This window comes from Dermacentor andersoni, chromosome 8 (assembly GCF_023375885.2).
Source record: "Dermacentor andersoni chromosome 8, qqDerAnde1_hic_scaffold, whole genome shotgun sequence".
NCBI lineage: Eukaryota > Metazoa > Arthropoda > Arachnida > Ixodida > Ixodidae > Dermacentor > Dermacentor andersoni.
The window spans coordinates 123155577-123171104 of NC_092821.1; the positions used below are offsets into that span (position 1 = coordinate 123155577).

Below are 15528 nucleotides of genomic sequence, written 5' to 3' on the forward strand. Positions count from 1 at the left end.
ACCGAATTTGTGTTGCGTTCGACAAACTTTCCGCAGAGAAAGAGAGAGACAGAGTTTGTGAAGAGAAAGGGCTCTATTTTGTGCAACATTTTAAGGAGCACGGTTCAGCGAATACAATTGAATGTAATGCATCAACAGGAGAAAAGAGATGAAAGACAGATAGGTGAGCCACATTAATGGTCATATCGGCTACTCTGTGCTGGGTGAAAGAGTAAATAGTAGAAAAGATGATAACAAAGAAAAAAAAAACGTGCGGAAGGAATCTGTCCGCACAAACATGATCAATACACTTGACAGCTATTGTAGTCTTTCATACAATCCATATGGGTCAAAAAACGCGCATCATTTCTTGTAGAGTGACTCTGACTTAGACTGAGATCAGGGTCCAGTTATTCTACTTTCCGTTATAAGGGCACGATTTTCAAGTCTGTCGTGCGCGGCGTAGAGCAATGTTCTTTGTTCGTTGAAGCGACGCTGACTTCCCTAACAAAAGCCATACCTTTTTCTTTTACGTTTTCATTGACATTGTATTGCGTTTTCATTGACTTTCCGCATAACTACGCTGAAATGTCCAGCCAAATATTTTAAAATCAAGAACGAGGCCGACAGATGGAGTAGCACACTGTGCTATAGAAGTTAGATAAACAGGGGATAAAGTGTCTCAGAAAGAAAGGGTGGCCAACGTTTCGATAAGTGCAGCCATGTTTGTCAAAGTCCTCTGACAAATGTGGCTCCACCTCTCGAAACGTTGGCCAGCCTTTCTGAGGCTTTTTATCCCTGTTTATCTAACTTCTACACCAAGATACGCCATATTTTTTTCCCAAGGGCTGCGCGATGTTTGCAATGGCCGTAACTTCCGGTGTACTGCGTAGAATACTGCGTAGAGAGAACGGAATACGAGGAAGGGGTGCACCGCCTGGCGACGGTGACGGAAGGGCCAGTTCTGGGTAGAAACGTGAGGTTTCCATCTAGTCTGTGCGGCGAGGGAAGTAAAGAACGGAGATGCGCGCGGCAGTAGCAGCGTTAGCGAGAGTGCCCGGTGCTTGGGGCTCTCCAGGCCAACGCGGGGATGCCTCCGCCCGTGGGGCGAAGACGATCTGCGTAAATCAGGGCCGCGTCTACGACGCTCTTCTCATCCGCACAGCCGCGAGCGTATTGCCGTTGGCTCAAAAGAAAAAAAAACATAACGAGGAGAAGAACTATACTTCTTTGGTCTTCTAGAATTCTCGCTTATACGTTTAAAGGAGGAGGAGATTACTACGGAAAAAAACGAAGAGAAAAGAAATAGATGCGAACGTTGTAGTTTGGTTATTATTTCTTTTTATTTTACTTTATGAGATTAAAGCGATTTCTGTTATGAGCGACTCAAATGAAAAAAAAAAGTTAAGTGCAGTGGCTACGACGACCTAACGGCATTAACGCAGGTGGCGCGAGCCATCGTTTCTCGCTTAGAAACGACACAAAAAGAAAGAAAGAGGGTTAGCGAATCTCCCGACTAATTTTATTTACGAGCTAATTTTATTTAGAGTTACGTTTTCCTCGAGTAGACAGCGGCGTTTCCGAGGCCTTCGAGAGTACAGGCCCGAAGTTAGTGTTCACTGCTTTTTAAAGGGTGATACGCTCTCGACGCCCCAGCCGTCCCGAACAGGTGTTGTGGCGAAGCGGGATGGGCGTGGTTGCTTCTGTGGCGTCGGTTCTTCGAGTCGGTATAAACAACGTTTCGTGGTTTGCGTTCCAGTCTCCGCGGTTCTCTGCAACTGCCTTCCACCCATCTATCAGCAGCCTATGATATGTCCACTGTAGAGCGATGACCTCTTCTAGCCATATCTATATAAGTTTCTCCTCCAATTCCCCGCCTCCGCCGTCCTCGATTGCGCGTCTCGTCCCTTGGCACATTCCATTACTTTAATAGACCATCGGTTATCGGTTCCACACACTTCCCGAATAGTACCCCCCTTTCCCCCCCTTCCTATCTCAACTAGGATATCAACTAGCAGCGTTTACTCTCTAATCTATAGAGACCTGTTGCTGTTCCTGGGGTGTTGCTGGGGTGATCAAAGAATTTCTCAATAAATTTTTGAGCAAATTGTGGTTAATAAACCTGCACCCAAAGCTCGGTACGCGAGTGGCTTTCGCGGCAAATTGCTTACAAATGTTTAGATTGACGGCAGCTTGATGCTTCGATGTTTTCATTGGTTGTGTTTATCTCTACTTGTTAAGCGTGTATCTATCAATTACCTAAGAATTGATGGGTACCATTTCTGATAATTTTCTTTTACGTTTAACCGGTTATTGCTTCTAAAGTGCAAGTGACCTGTGCATTTATGCGAACTATTTACTTCTGGCACGTAGTGATTTGCTCTAACTATACTGTACATTGTGTGCACCAGCATTTGTCTGGCCGTTATTCTTCCAGTGGAGCAGCGACTATGGCGTTCGCCACAGGTCCAACAAGTTTCGAAAACCTTGTACCATTTGCGTCCGTAAAACAACAACAACAAAAAACAAAACACAAACGAACGTCGAAATTGAATTTCGCATCGCGTCAGCGAAACGCGATCGCCAATCGAACCCGCGACCTCGTGCCCCGAAGCGGAACGCCGTGTTTCATTTCGAGCCATTCGGCGGCACTAGGGGGGGGGGGGGGGGGGGGAATGTGCGTTGTCACCTACCTCGGTATGGAGATGTTGTCGTCGGGCAGCACGAGGTAGCATCGCTGCCGCAGCAGGCCCGCCCACAGCTGGACCCCGACGATGCCGAAGATGAAGAAGACGAAGAAACACAGGAGCAGCACGTTGCCCAACATGGGCAGCGTGTCCAGCAGCAGCATCACCAGTATGCGCATGCTCGGAATGCGGTTGATGGCTCGCAGGGGTCGCAGCACGCGGATGGTGCGGATCGCCGACAGGTTGATGTTACCTACGTCCAACACGTACTCCAGGGCACTGCGTGCGGTTGAAACGCCATGACGTCATCCCTGCCCGCCATCTTTTTCTTTTTATTTTGTCGTCTCGAAGTCACGTGCATCGTTAGCATCGTCACCCTTCTCTCCTTTCATCGTCAGCATCGTAATTTCTTGTTTCCTGCTTTTCATTTTGCCGTACCCTCTATCCTTTAAGTTCAAATCCCCGTGCGAGCGATTTCGCGGATGAAGGCGACGAGCGACGGCTTCGAGCGACCAAACGGGCCGTCGCGCGACCGGGGCACGTATTCTCGGACGGTCGCTTTCGGGGATACTCACTTTCGGCGCGCGCTTATTGGCTGGTTGAGCGAAACCCGATGCGCTGATTGGCTGGTCGAGCACTACGTCACGCGAAAGCTGTAGTAATCGCCTAAAGTGATCGTCCGAGAATGCGTCCCCAGGTCGCTCGTTCTTGTCGCTCGATCGCTTTTTAGAAATTCTAAAGAATCTAGAAATTCGTCGCACATCGGCCGGAAGTGCTATGAGCGACTAGGCAAGAGCGCGAAGCCGGAACAGATGTACACCAATAACGTACTGCCGGTTGTCGCGCGAAAAGAGACAAACGACCGATTTTTGATACGTGTAAAGATAAAAAAAAATTACTGCAAGACCCTCAAACATATTTTGTGCTGCTCTGTACAGCAAAACAAAGCGACTTAAAAAAGTCAGAGCTTGAATTGCGTCAGTTTAGGCTCGTATTTGCTGCCCTCGTACCGGCAGCATCGCGGAGACCTCGCTCAAAGTCGTCGCTCGCGCGGGGTTCGACTTGCAGGCGACGAGTGGACGCGACGACTATCTCCATCGCGTCGCTTGTCGCGCGCAGGATCGCTTGCGTGGGGTTTGTTATTCACTCCAACGCTGAGTAGCTGAATGGAACACGGTGTGTCAGTCTGACCCTCTCAGTTTTTCCCTTATTATAGAAACTAGGGTGGGGGGAGGTGCGAACAGCAATTTTCGACACTGAATCGAATACGAATGGAACAGTGCCGGAAGTGAATCGAGTCGAATGTTGGACGCTTTTTCCATAGTTTTCGAATAATGAGCAGGCAGTTTTTCACAAATAATATGAAGCTACGTTCACACCCTAGTACGCTTAACAGTTAGCAAGTCTGCGTCATTAAATTGCACATTGTGAAGAGTTGCCTAATAAAAGCCCAAGTTGTGCAATATGATCGAGTGAGGAGCGATTTCTCCGCATGCACGGGACTCTTCAGGACAGTGCGAATGATCGCTGTATAACCAGTAGAGTATGGATTCCTGAGTGGCGCAGCATGCCCCACTACGTGAGTTTGCGTGTTTTATGCCTACACATCCTGCACGTGCGGTTGAAATTTATCATGCATTTGTTCCAATATTACGTTTATTTACGCACAGTTGACATTACTAAATATCCTAAAGCTATTACAAAATATTTGGATTGACGATTAGTGACTATTCGATACCAAGACAGAATCAAATAGGATATTATTCGATTAGTAATTCGAAGGTTTAAAAGAAATCGCACGCTCCTAATAGAATCTTTCTTAGTTTTTTAGAAGTGTCAAAGATGGCTTTCCCGCAAAGCGAAAATGCGACAAATATGGCGGCCAGAGTGCGCATTGTTAAAATCGTGGCTTCCAGTCAATTCATAGATTGTTATTGCTGTGCATTAAGTACCATGCGTAGAAATGCCTAAAAAATAAGTAAAGAAAATAAAAAAAAAACGTAATTATCGTTCTATCAATGTTTTGGCAGCCATGTTTTAAGCTATTGACGATTGAGGGACGGAAAGCGTGACACTTCGTTGGTTGAATACGCAATGAGCAGACTATCGTCAAATTTTCTTTCAAAGAAATTAGTCGATTGAATCTCGAGCTACATTGATTGGAAGGCTTGTTGTGTATCTCGGTAACTTCGCCAATTGGCGCGGCCTTTTCTTGTGTAATACGGTTCTCTTTTCTCTCTCGCTATTCTTACGTTGAACTAGAATCTTTGCATTTTGCAGACCTTCAAAACGCATTCTTGTTTTGTTCCTGTAAAGGGTGCACCGCCACACGCGAAATATTGTTGTGGCGAAGCTACTAGAGCATTTTGTAGGAGCTTGCAGATTGTGTTTTTTTTTCTTTACGCGAGTACCTCATTTACAAAAAAAAAAAAAAAGGTGGTAATTGCTGCGTCCACGGAACTAAGCGCAGTCTTTTTTAATTTTAGCACGCAGCTCACAGCTGACTGTTCGACCTGTTAACTGACTGACTGATTAATTGTAGATAGATCGAGTCAGTAAGTGGATGAGCAATTCATTGAATAATCGATCAGTCCGTCGGTAGATTGATTGAGAGAGTTAATGAGCGAATGACCGATTTGGTTATTGAGTTATTGATTGGCTGACTGAACGATTGATTGATTAATCGACTGACTGATACATAGATTGAATTAGCAAGTGCAACCCAATATGTACCCATATATACCCTATATGGAAGTGATTGGCGCAATAATTGCTCGATGAGTCGCGGTAGCATCGGTCCTTTTACTCACCCGGCGACGACGATGAAGAAGTCCAGGCGGTTCCAGGCCTCGGCCAGGTACGCGTTGCGTCCCAGCAGCCCCATGGCGAGTACCTTGATGGTCATCTCGATGGCGAAGAAGGCGAATATCAGGTCGTCGAACACCTGCAGCAGGCGGCATCGCGCCGAGTGGCAGCCGTCGTCCGCGCACGGCTGGTACATGCCGAGGGTGACGCAGTTGAGCAGGATCACCAGCATGCTCACCCGCTCGAACCACGTGATCGGCGGAAGCGTCGTCGTCAAGGAAGTGTACGCAAGCGCCATGAATACACAAACGCGCAGACACAGACACACACACACGCAATCCCGCACGCACACGCAGCTGCTCGGCAGTGTGTGAGCATAATGCTAGAAATGAATTTGGTTAAAACACGTTGGCGGGCTAGTTGGTCAGAACCCATGGTAGATTGTATAAGCGCGACTGAACGAGGACGTAGAAAGAAACAGATACACAGAGACAGCACTTACAGATAGACAGAGACACAGATGCTCGAGCAATAGTATATAAATGTGTGTGTCGGCTCGTGTGTGTCCACGGCGCCTATGTACACTTCTTTGACCTCACCGCTCTGATCAGAGCGGTGCGGTCAAGAAAGTGCACATAGTCGCTTATTGACACGCACGAGCAGACACACGCGCACTCCCATACACACGCGCAGCCGCTAAACAATGCGCTAGCAATATGCTAGAGCATACAGCGACTTGTGTTTTTGAGTGCAGTTCTTAGGCTCCCGTTCCTGCGTTGAGCGTCGGCGTCCCTCGGCGTAACCGAGAGAACGAGCGCAGCGAAGGATGAAAGAGCGAGCGCGGAACGCAGCGGGGGATGAAAGATGGCGATAGCGAAGGGTGTGCGAGGAGGAAAGCGGAGGAGGAGGAGGACATAGCGAAAGCGTGAAAGGAAAAGAGTAGTGGTGCGCAAGACGGGCTCCGCGGCGACAACCGCTACGAGAGGGTTCCAGAGTGGCGTGCGTCCACCGATACCATATATGGAAACAAAGCGCCGCATGAGCGGAGGTCTGTCTGCGGCGGCTGCTGGGAATCGCGCCCGCGCGTCCCCCACGCGCTGCCTTTCGCGATCCTCCCGATTAGCCGGGCAATCGCGCCGCACTTCGCGCCGTTTGCAACGTGCCGCACGAGACAGATTGTCCGCGCCAGCGAATGTACCGAGAAATGGAAACACGCATAGAGCTGGGCTCACATTCCGCATTAGGGAGTATCGTTATCGTCGGCAAATTTTCTTAAAGCGAATTCGCCTGCTCTCTCAACCTTGGTTTGGCTGCTGGTTGATGGGTTGGTGAGCATTTTGATGGATGTATTTGTGGCTATATACACGAAGGCTATAAGTGCGTTGAATAAAATTACCAGCCAACAGGCTTATGTAACCGTCGTACGCTGACCGACAAAGTAGCGCAAGTAAGCGCATCTCCTGTTCGCCGTAACAACAGAAAATTATTCAACCGAGCTTGGATATATACGTCGACTCGCACTTATCTCTAAGCACACCGACCTGTTAATGAAATATTGAATTGCAACTAGCAGATTCTTTGCTTTATGTCCTTTGGTTTAGAGATTGGGGGCGTACGCCATTAGGTGAGTGCCCGTTCTTGGCCAGTTCTCCAGAATGGGTGTGTGCCACTGAGACGAAAGAACCGCCGTATCCCTAAACGTTGTTCGATACGTGTCTTGCTTCTCTGTGCACACACCTGCCGATCATCATTCTTCCCTGAACAAGCGTCATGCGCAGAATTCGCCCTCGTGACGTCACTGCGTGTGAGTTTCACTCTTTGCATCCGCCCGATTTTCACTTTTGCAAAGCCTGCGAACGATGCAGTGCACAAACATAAAAAAAATTGAATGACGAATAAAGTTGTGACCTTCGCGGTGGAATAATGTCAAACAGTGCGTCAAATTAAACGCTGCGTAGTATAGATGTAAACGAAACGGTAGCATCGCCGTAAGGTTATAGCATAGTTTACGGCTTCATTAAAAGCTTCGCTTCACGTAGATTCAAGTACATGCGTTGGAGCTGCATAATTCCTTTTTCTTTTCTAAATAATATTTCAAAAAAAGGTACTGAATTTATCCCTGCTCCGTTGTTGCTCAAAATTTGCGGTGGGACTGCATTTTATAGTCTGAACTGTTCAGTAACACTTGGCGCTATTACTTGTAAGGTTTGCGAAAAAAAAAGAAAATTACGAATTTGCTTTTCTTCTGCACTCCTCTTGGTGTCACAGCACACCAGCCAGCGATTTGTGGAATCCAACCACGACGACCGTGCTTCGACCTACTGCAGCCGCTGGAAGCGAGGAGCCGCCATTTTCTGTACCCCTCGCAATATGAAGGCCGCAGACAAAAAAAGAAAGAGTGAAGAAAGCTCTTGAAGTGAAGAAGAACTCTGAAGAGTTCCTGTTGAATTTACATTGACTTAAATATGCAAACTGAAGCCTTTGGAAAAAAAAGGAGAAAGCTACTAAACTTTTACCTTTTGCGAGGGGGCTCGATCAATGCTCAAGTTAGGCGAGGTTAACAAAGCGTACCTCTCGACATCAGCACTCGGATAATTGGACTGAATTTCAATGTAAATATCGAACATTATCTCATTGTTTTTGAAAGTTTGCGCGTGTTTTGTACCGTGCTGTGTCACAAAACGCACCTGGGACGCGGTTTCTGTGGCTGTCAATGTCTGTCGGCAGCCCTCGTGGCCGCCGGATTTCGCAAGCCGCGAAAGGCGAACGAAGCATTAACACGGTCGCGCCATGGCAACGGGCGCTGTCGCAATCGCGATTGTTTAAACCCCGGCGGGAAGTAAAGAAGAAAAGAACCCAGACAGGTATTGACCGTCTCTTTCTTTTTTGCCGGTAGAGCCGGCAGTGATATCGTTAAACGATGGCGCATCTTTGTTACACTGTATCGCGAGGCTGGGCGACGCTTACACAGGTGCAAAAATGAGCCGCGCACTTAAGAGACGAAAGTTATTTGCGCAGCCGTTCTTCAACGGTGAGGGAATTCGCCTTACAAAAGTTGGTATGTAAATTCTGCTGTGTTTCTATTGAATATTTGTTGCCTCTAATATACTTTTTTTTTTGTAGTTGAGATACAATCGCAGGGCCATGCAGGACTTCTGCAAGGGATTCAAAACAAACTATTTCGTTCCCTTTAGTGGTTCGTGTTAGCGGGCGCCGGTTAATCGTCATTGTGAAGCCAGTGCGAACGCCTCGTGATATTGGCCTACATTTTTTTGCGAATGTTAAGCTTAGCAGGCCGAAGAGCTGTTTACAAAACAAAGCGATAGAAAAGGGCAGAATGACGTCACTGAAAACACAGTGTGGTTTTAAGCGTCTTGCGGCATTCGCCAAGTCTACTAGCAGCTATGCGCACAAAATTTGCGATGTGGTGGGCCAGATTTTAATGCTTCGGGTCAACTTAGTCGTGTACGTATGCTTTCTTCTGAACGAACTCTATTCCTTCTCTTGCCGGTCAGTGTGACGAATAAACTGGGACAGCTATATCTGCCGGCGCTAGTATCTATATATTACGTTCCTCGGACATGAAGCATTTGAGCTAATTCCATCAAGCCATCCAATGTGAATTATCTTGCGCGCGTTTCTTGCGCGTCTAAAGATACCACGCCGGCTTCCAGGACTTATCATGCGCACAGTGTGTGCATTTCTGTCTATTTGTTGCTGCGTTCTTTTAAAATATTCACCTTATCGTATTGTTTGTATCCTGCCGCGAAAATAACTAGCCGTCACCACACTGCGCTGGTTCTTTCTTCTGGTAATTTTCTTTCAAACGAAATAAAGTCGATGGACCACTTTCTGAGGCGCGACGCGGTGGCCTTGCTACGTAGGGAACGTCGGTGCAGTGACGACAGACGCTGTGGTGCAATAATAGCATAGTCGCGGTACATGCATCGCCCAAAGTTCGTGACACGGCCCTGTCAAAACAGCGGTCGTCTGGCGGGGGCGAAGCAGTGATCGAAGTCGGCGCCACGAGGAACCGGAGCTAGTCGCTAGCTAGGGCGCTGGTCACTTTAGCATGGAATACCAGCTAGCCCGGTCTCGCACCCCGCTTCGGTTCATTTCGAGTTCGTCGGGCGTCCTTGATTGTGTTAACCTTCATCCTGCGCTTGTCCTTGTCGCCCTTTTGTGCCCCGTGTCTACTCTTGCGCTGGTCACTTCAGCTAGAGACAGGTTGGCCTGGCAGCAGCTCCCGCCAGAAGCCATCGATCACGGAGTTCGAAGGCAGCGTTGCCTTTTCGGTTGGAGGTGCCGACTCGTAGCGCATGAAGCAGCGTGGCCAGGCGAGGCAGCGCTGGATGCAGGACACGGCGAAGGACATTGGTTGCGAGGTGACCGGCGAAGGAGAGGAGGGGAAGGAAGGTAGGTAGGTTGAACCGTCAAGCTTCTGTCGTAGCTAGAGCCGAGGCGTGAGGCTGCCTCGCTTTGACAAAAGTGATGTGGAAGTTTAAGAAAACGCATTGAAACTCAATAGAAAGTGGACAACAGCGCATTGAAAAGTTATTAGGAATTGTCCCTAATGAGTTGGTTTCCTTTTTTTTTTGTTATCACGATAGACGAGCGCCCGGGTTTCGGTTACTAGGGGTAAGTGAGTAGCCGGCGAGTAGTAGGGTCAAGTATTCTTAACCAAGTACGATGTTAGACCATGGTGCATAGCTGTCGATGTATGTGGCAGAATAGCTTAATGGAAGAAAGAACAAATGGACAGAAACAACGCTTTTCTTCTCTGTTTCTTGCTTTTTCCGCTAAACTTTTGCGCTGCAAATATTGACCCAAGTATTCTTACTCGCGAAGCAGCGTACCTTCAATGCCGAGAGAGAAAAATAACATTATTTCCGAAGGAATTAAGGCCGCAGTACGGGCCTCCTGGTAGGCCCATTTTCTGGAACGGCACGTCGTTTCAGTGTTCCGTAATGCAGTTCTTAGAGGAACGGATCACAATCCTGTACGTTCCCGTTGACATTTGTTTTTTTTCCTTTCTTTGAGAGTAAGAAGTTAAAGCTCTTCCTTTTTTCAGCCAACCTGTCGTTAGATAAATGACTCGCAGTTGAAAGGGATTGCACGCTTATCAGTATTAATTTTGCGCTGAGCATATTCGTAGAACCTAGCTGCCAGGCTGATTCCTGGCTGGACTCTTTTAGATTGCAGCGTAATCTTATATTACCGACAACCAGTAGCCTCGAGCAAACGCTATCAAAGCTGGTTATGTCACGGGGAACAAGTAGTGCGTGAACTTATAGGTGGCGTCGCCACCTGTGATTACATTTTACCTATATATAAAGCTGATCTCTCTAGCATTCCTGAAGCGTAGTTTGCCAATCCTGGTTATCTTCTAGTTGCTCTATATCCTCCATTTATCTTCAACTACGTGATAGTCGACGGACGATCGATTCATCCCTCAGAAAAGTCAGAAAAAAAAACGTTGTGTTTCTGTTGACTGCTGGTTGCTTCCGATAAATAGAATTTTGAGACGTAATTGAATATCATTGCTATTTTTTTTCAAGGAACGAGCATGCGGGATGGTGCACTTCTTTCCCTATATGGGCAGATGAATAGGCGGGAGGAAGGGGGAGGGAAGGTTCCGTGATTCTCCCTGCATTCACCTTGTCCACCTGCAAAATACAAGGGCAAGGAAATTGAGGGTTAGGAACCTGTAGCGAAACGCGTCGACACAGAACGCACAATCAATACCGTAGCTAAGTTTTATACCCCCCCCCCCCCCCCCCCGCCTCACTATTAAAGAAAATTGCTATTTTGAGGGTTAGGAACCTGTAGCGAAACGCGTCGACACAGAACGAACACTCAATACCGTAGCGAAGTTTTATACCCCCCCGCCTCACTATTAAAAAAAATTGCTATTAACCCGACCAATTCACTGCCAAACTTCACGCTTGCAGCGAGAGAAGCAATGTATCCTGCCAAGCGGAAAGTTTGGAAAATGACGAACAGCGGTATAGAAACCGATGTGTCAGGTTAGAGCCAACGGTTTGAGAAAAAGACTTGTCTTCATCAGTGCCTGCCGACGAAGACAAATCCTTTGTCTAAACGTTGGCTTCAGCGTAAGGCATCTATTGTTCAAGCACAGCTATTCTCTTCAAGCTTCCATCTTTATGCGGACCTGCATACGTTAATATGTCCGAAAGAACAGCAAAAAATAACCGTAAATATAGTCACCACTCGCACAGGCGTTCGCTTACCAGCGCCTTCCTTTAAATGTGTAACCTACTCATTGACGAAAAGAAATTGACAGTCCATAGGCCTCTCATAGCAATGCTTTGTTTTTATCTCTGTCGGTTTGGTCTCTTCTCCATACAAGAGAGAGAGATCCATTAACTATAATGAAAAAGAAAACCCTGAGAGAGTCGGCTTTACTCAAAGTTCTGACATAAGAATGTGTACCGATAACTACCGCTAGTTAGTCAATGTTCTTTTTCGTCCATGTATGGTGCGTAGACTCCCCGAGGATGCTCATCGGCGTGAATTGGTAAGATGACATGGATCGATCGTGTCGCAAGCTTCCTTTCGTCCTTATCTCGTACACCCTTTTCTCCACGGTGGAGACTTCCAAGTGCCCGATAGTAAACTGTCGAGAGACTGTAGGCACCAAGGAGCAACGGAAACTTAACTTTTACTGAAGTATTAGGTCTAGTCTTATACGCTTGCATTTTTGTGAAGATAATGTACTAATCAATTCCAGTGGAGAAAACGAAGGCTCGAAATTACTTTTAATGTCGCGCTGAAACTATACAGTGCGCCGGCAAGTCAGTGTGACGTCACCAATTTTCAAGTCACGTTGCCAACTCCGCGCAAATTTCACAGTATATCACAGAAATGGCATCTCTGAACCGCTTGCAGACCGTCTAAACAAATTCCATGTGGGGTGAACCCGCTATGTTGACGTCATGGTTCTAAGCTACCAGGCCCAGGAGTCGTTTGTGAAGCACTGCGGTCTTGTCACGCTTGCCATAATGAGATACAGAGAGAGAGAAAGAGAGAGAGAGAGAACTTAGACGCGCGCTTGATCAACTACGCGTGCTATTTTCCTCCAGACGCTTGACCCCTAATGATTGCTTTGACGAAGCGGCAGGCTCCCCGGGGCCGCAAAGAGGGATGTAGGAAGAGGGGAGAGGGGGGCGTCATGCGAAGATTCGCACGGATGACTGCTGTCCCGCAAACGCTGTTGCTTTGCCGCAGAGTGGAGAGCCGCAGTGTTTCCCTCGTGCGACCGCGTTCCGAGTGGACCGCGAGCCACGTGCGCGTGACAGGGCTTATTCACTCACTCACTCACTCACTCACTCACTCACTCACTCACTCACTCACTCACTCACTCACTCACTCACTCACTCACTCACTCACTCACTCACTCACTCACTCACTCACTCACTCACTCACTCACTCACTCACTCACTCACTCACTCACTCACTCACTCACTCACTCACTCACTCACTCACTCACTCACTCTCTCTCTCTCTCTCTATATATATATATATATATATACATATGTATATATATATATATATATAACTTGTACGTATCATCAACCTTACAGGAAGGAAGTAGTTGGTATGATGCGTTAGGTTACCTATAGCGCTAAAATATAAAAAGCTATTGCACAGGCCCTTATCGTCAAAACTGAGCACTGATCAAATCCTAAACAATGATTTGGTATTCACAGGTGCAGCACACTACGATAATCCAAAATGGCACGCGCCGACTTGACTTATCGTACCGTGCTGAATTTTATGAGCGTGGCTGTATGTGTACTTGTACCACTCGTTGCATTTTTCACGGTATTTCCATTAGCATACTGCTGCATGTTGTACAGCACTTTGTCTGCATTATCATACTGTGCTCGCATTAAAGCACGCTATTGTGTATGCGCATCGGCGCATCGCATCTTACTGTAGTGCATGTGCATTGGCGTGCTGCATTGCACTGCATTTAATTTTGCGCCGCATTATCGCCTCGCATTTATGTGCGTCAGCGTACTGTAATAGTGGAGCGTGCAAACCAAATAGCCAAACACGGACTTCTTTCTCTGCGCACTCACTCAGCAAACACAGCAGCGAGATTCGGGCAGAGCAGTAGGAAAGCAAACAGGTAGATAAAAAAAACGCGAATGGCGGCCTCCTTAGGGCGAATCGCGAAATAGTGCTTCTTGCCCTCAAGAAAGGAATGCATGTTTATCGTCTTCATTTGGTGAAACATTGGTTGTAGTGTAGGTACGTATTAAAAGAAGCTCGACCTTTGTAGCTATGTTTATCGTCTTCATTTGGTGAAACATTGGTTGTAGTGTAGGTACGTATTAAAAGAAGCTCGACCTTTGTAGCTATACCCGTAAAGCAGGAAGAAGTTTTGCGTTTTATCGAAGAAAGGAGCGTGGTTCTTGAACAGAGCATCTTAAAAAAGAAAAAGGCTGTGCTGGTGGCTGTCTGCAGCACTACCGAAATGCTTGCCCTAGTTTTTGATCCCATTATGTTAGTGTTGTCAGAAAAAGAGTGGCGGTGACTCTTTTTATAGTGAGAGTGTGCTGGTCGGCTTATATTAACTCCTTTTCCTCCTCGAGTGTTATCATAAAGGGAGCGCCGGTGACTCCGTTTGCAGCGGGAGTAGTGTTTGTCTCATATTCCGTTGCTCTTTTTGGCGTTGTCAAAAAAATTGCAACGAGTCTTACTAAAATTTGTTTAGTGCATGCCCAACGAAACGATTTCTCCCTTCCTATGTATTTACATAGGAGTTCGAGTTCTTTTTTTAATGATAGAACTAGCAATAATCGAATAAGCTCAGCTTCAATGTAAACAAATGTTGGGACCAGCATGAACGAAAAAAATGGCGGCAAAAGGACTAGTCGCTCTCTGGCCGGAATTTTCTCGGTAGATTGAAATCTAAGCGACCTTTCCACACGCTTTGCCAGCGCGTACAGATGCGTTGTTTGCCGGAGTGTGTTTGCACTGTGCACAGTTTTCGGGAGCTGTGTTTGCACAGAGCTTTGTTTGTGGTGATTCCTGCCCAAAGAAATTGCCCGTGTAGTGAACTTCTGCGCTGCGAGAAAAAAAAAAAAAAGCCAATGGATGTGTATCTTAGGGGAGGAGGGCGACTTCGTTTAGTTAATATTTTTGGTGCTTGTTGCAGTCGTCCCATAAATACATGCATGTCTTTCGTTTTATTCTATCGTCTTCTCCCATTGTTTTTTCGGTTGGCGACAGAAGATAGACAAATGAAGCAGACGATACGTATAACGCCGTGGCCTCGCCATAGCAAACCATCACAGAATACAGAAGATCAATACAACAAAAGCACACTAGCAGACGGCGCTAAGGAAACCGAAGGGACCAGAAAGAAAATACAGGACCACACGGCGAAGGGCTTGATAAAACAGACAAATAGGAGACAACAGAAGGAGAATAAAGGAGCATAGGGCGTGTGGCTATTGTGTCGCATACGGCTACAAGTCTACCCTCTTCTGCCATTGTTTTTTCACTTGGCGACAGAAGACAAAAAAAAAAAGGAGCAGACGATACGTGTAACGCTGTGGCCTCGCCATAGCAAACCATTACAGAATACGGATGAGTAGAACAAACGGCTGACATAGGGCTCGTGGCTGCTGCCCTCTGTACATACACAGTACACATATGAGCATAGGGCGCGTGGCCTGCTGTCTCGCATGCGGCTACGAGTCGGTTGCCCTTTCGGCATGGCCTGCGTTGTCCCTGCGTCCGTATTAACGTTTGTCTTTCCGGCCTGCGCAGTACTGCACAGGTCGGTCCCTCGGTGCCCTTCCACCTCGTTCTTTATTCGCGCCCACTCCTCGGCCGATTTTCCCAAGACACGCGACAGAGTGCTTGGGTTAGCTTTCTTCCGTCCTGGGGTTTGGCATGCTGTTTCTACGAGCATACGTCGACTAGATCTAAGGTACCTGCACTGCTTCTCGCCGTGTTTCCTCCGCTGTAATGTCTGTCTGTCTGTCTGTCTGTCTGTCTGTCTGTCTGTCTGTCTGTCTGT

At 47.2% G+C, this 15528-nt stretch overlaps 1 protein-coding gene across 2 annotated transcripts in view; it reads right to left on the reverse strand.

The window, feature by feature from the left end:
- Positions 1–15528, reverse strand: part of Ca-alpha1T (Ca[2+]-channel protein alpha[[1]] subunit T) — a 410459-nt gene that overhangs the window by 98181 nt on the left and 296750 nt on the right. For both annotated transcript variants that reach the window (XM_055069559.2, XM_055069558.2), the window contains exons 2-3: positions 5477–5722; positions 2673–2945 (exon numbers count right to left, since the gene is read on the reverse strand). In XM_055069559.2, coding sequence (XP_054925534.2) covers positions 2673–2945; positions 5477–5722 — 519 coding nt within the window. The remainder of the gene's footprint in view (positions 1–2672; positions 2946–5476; positions 5723–15528) is intronic.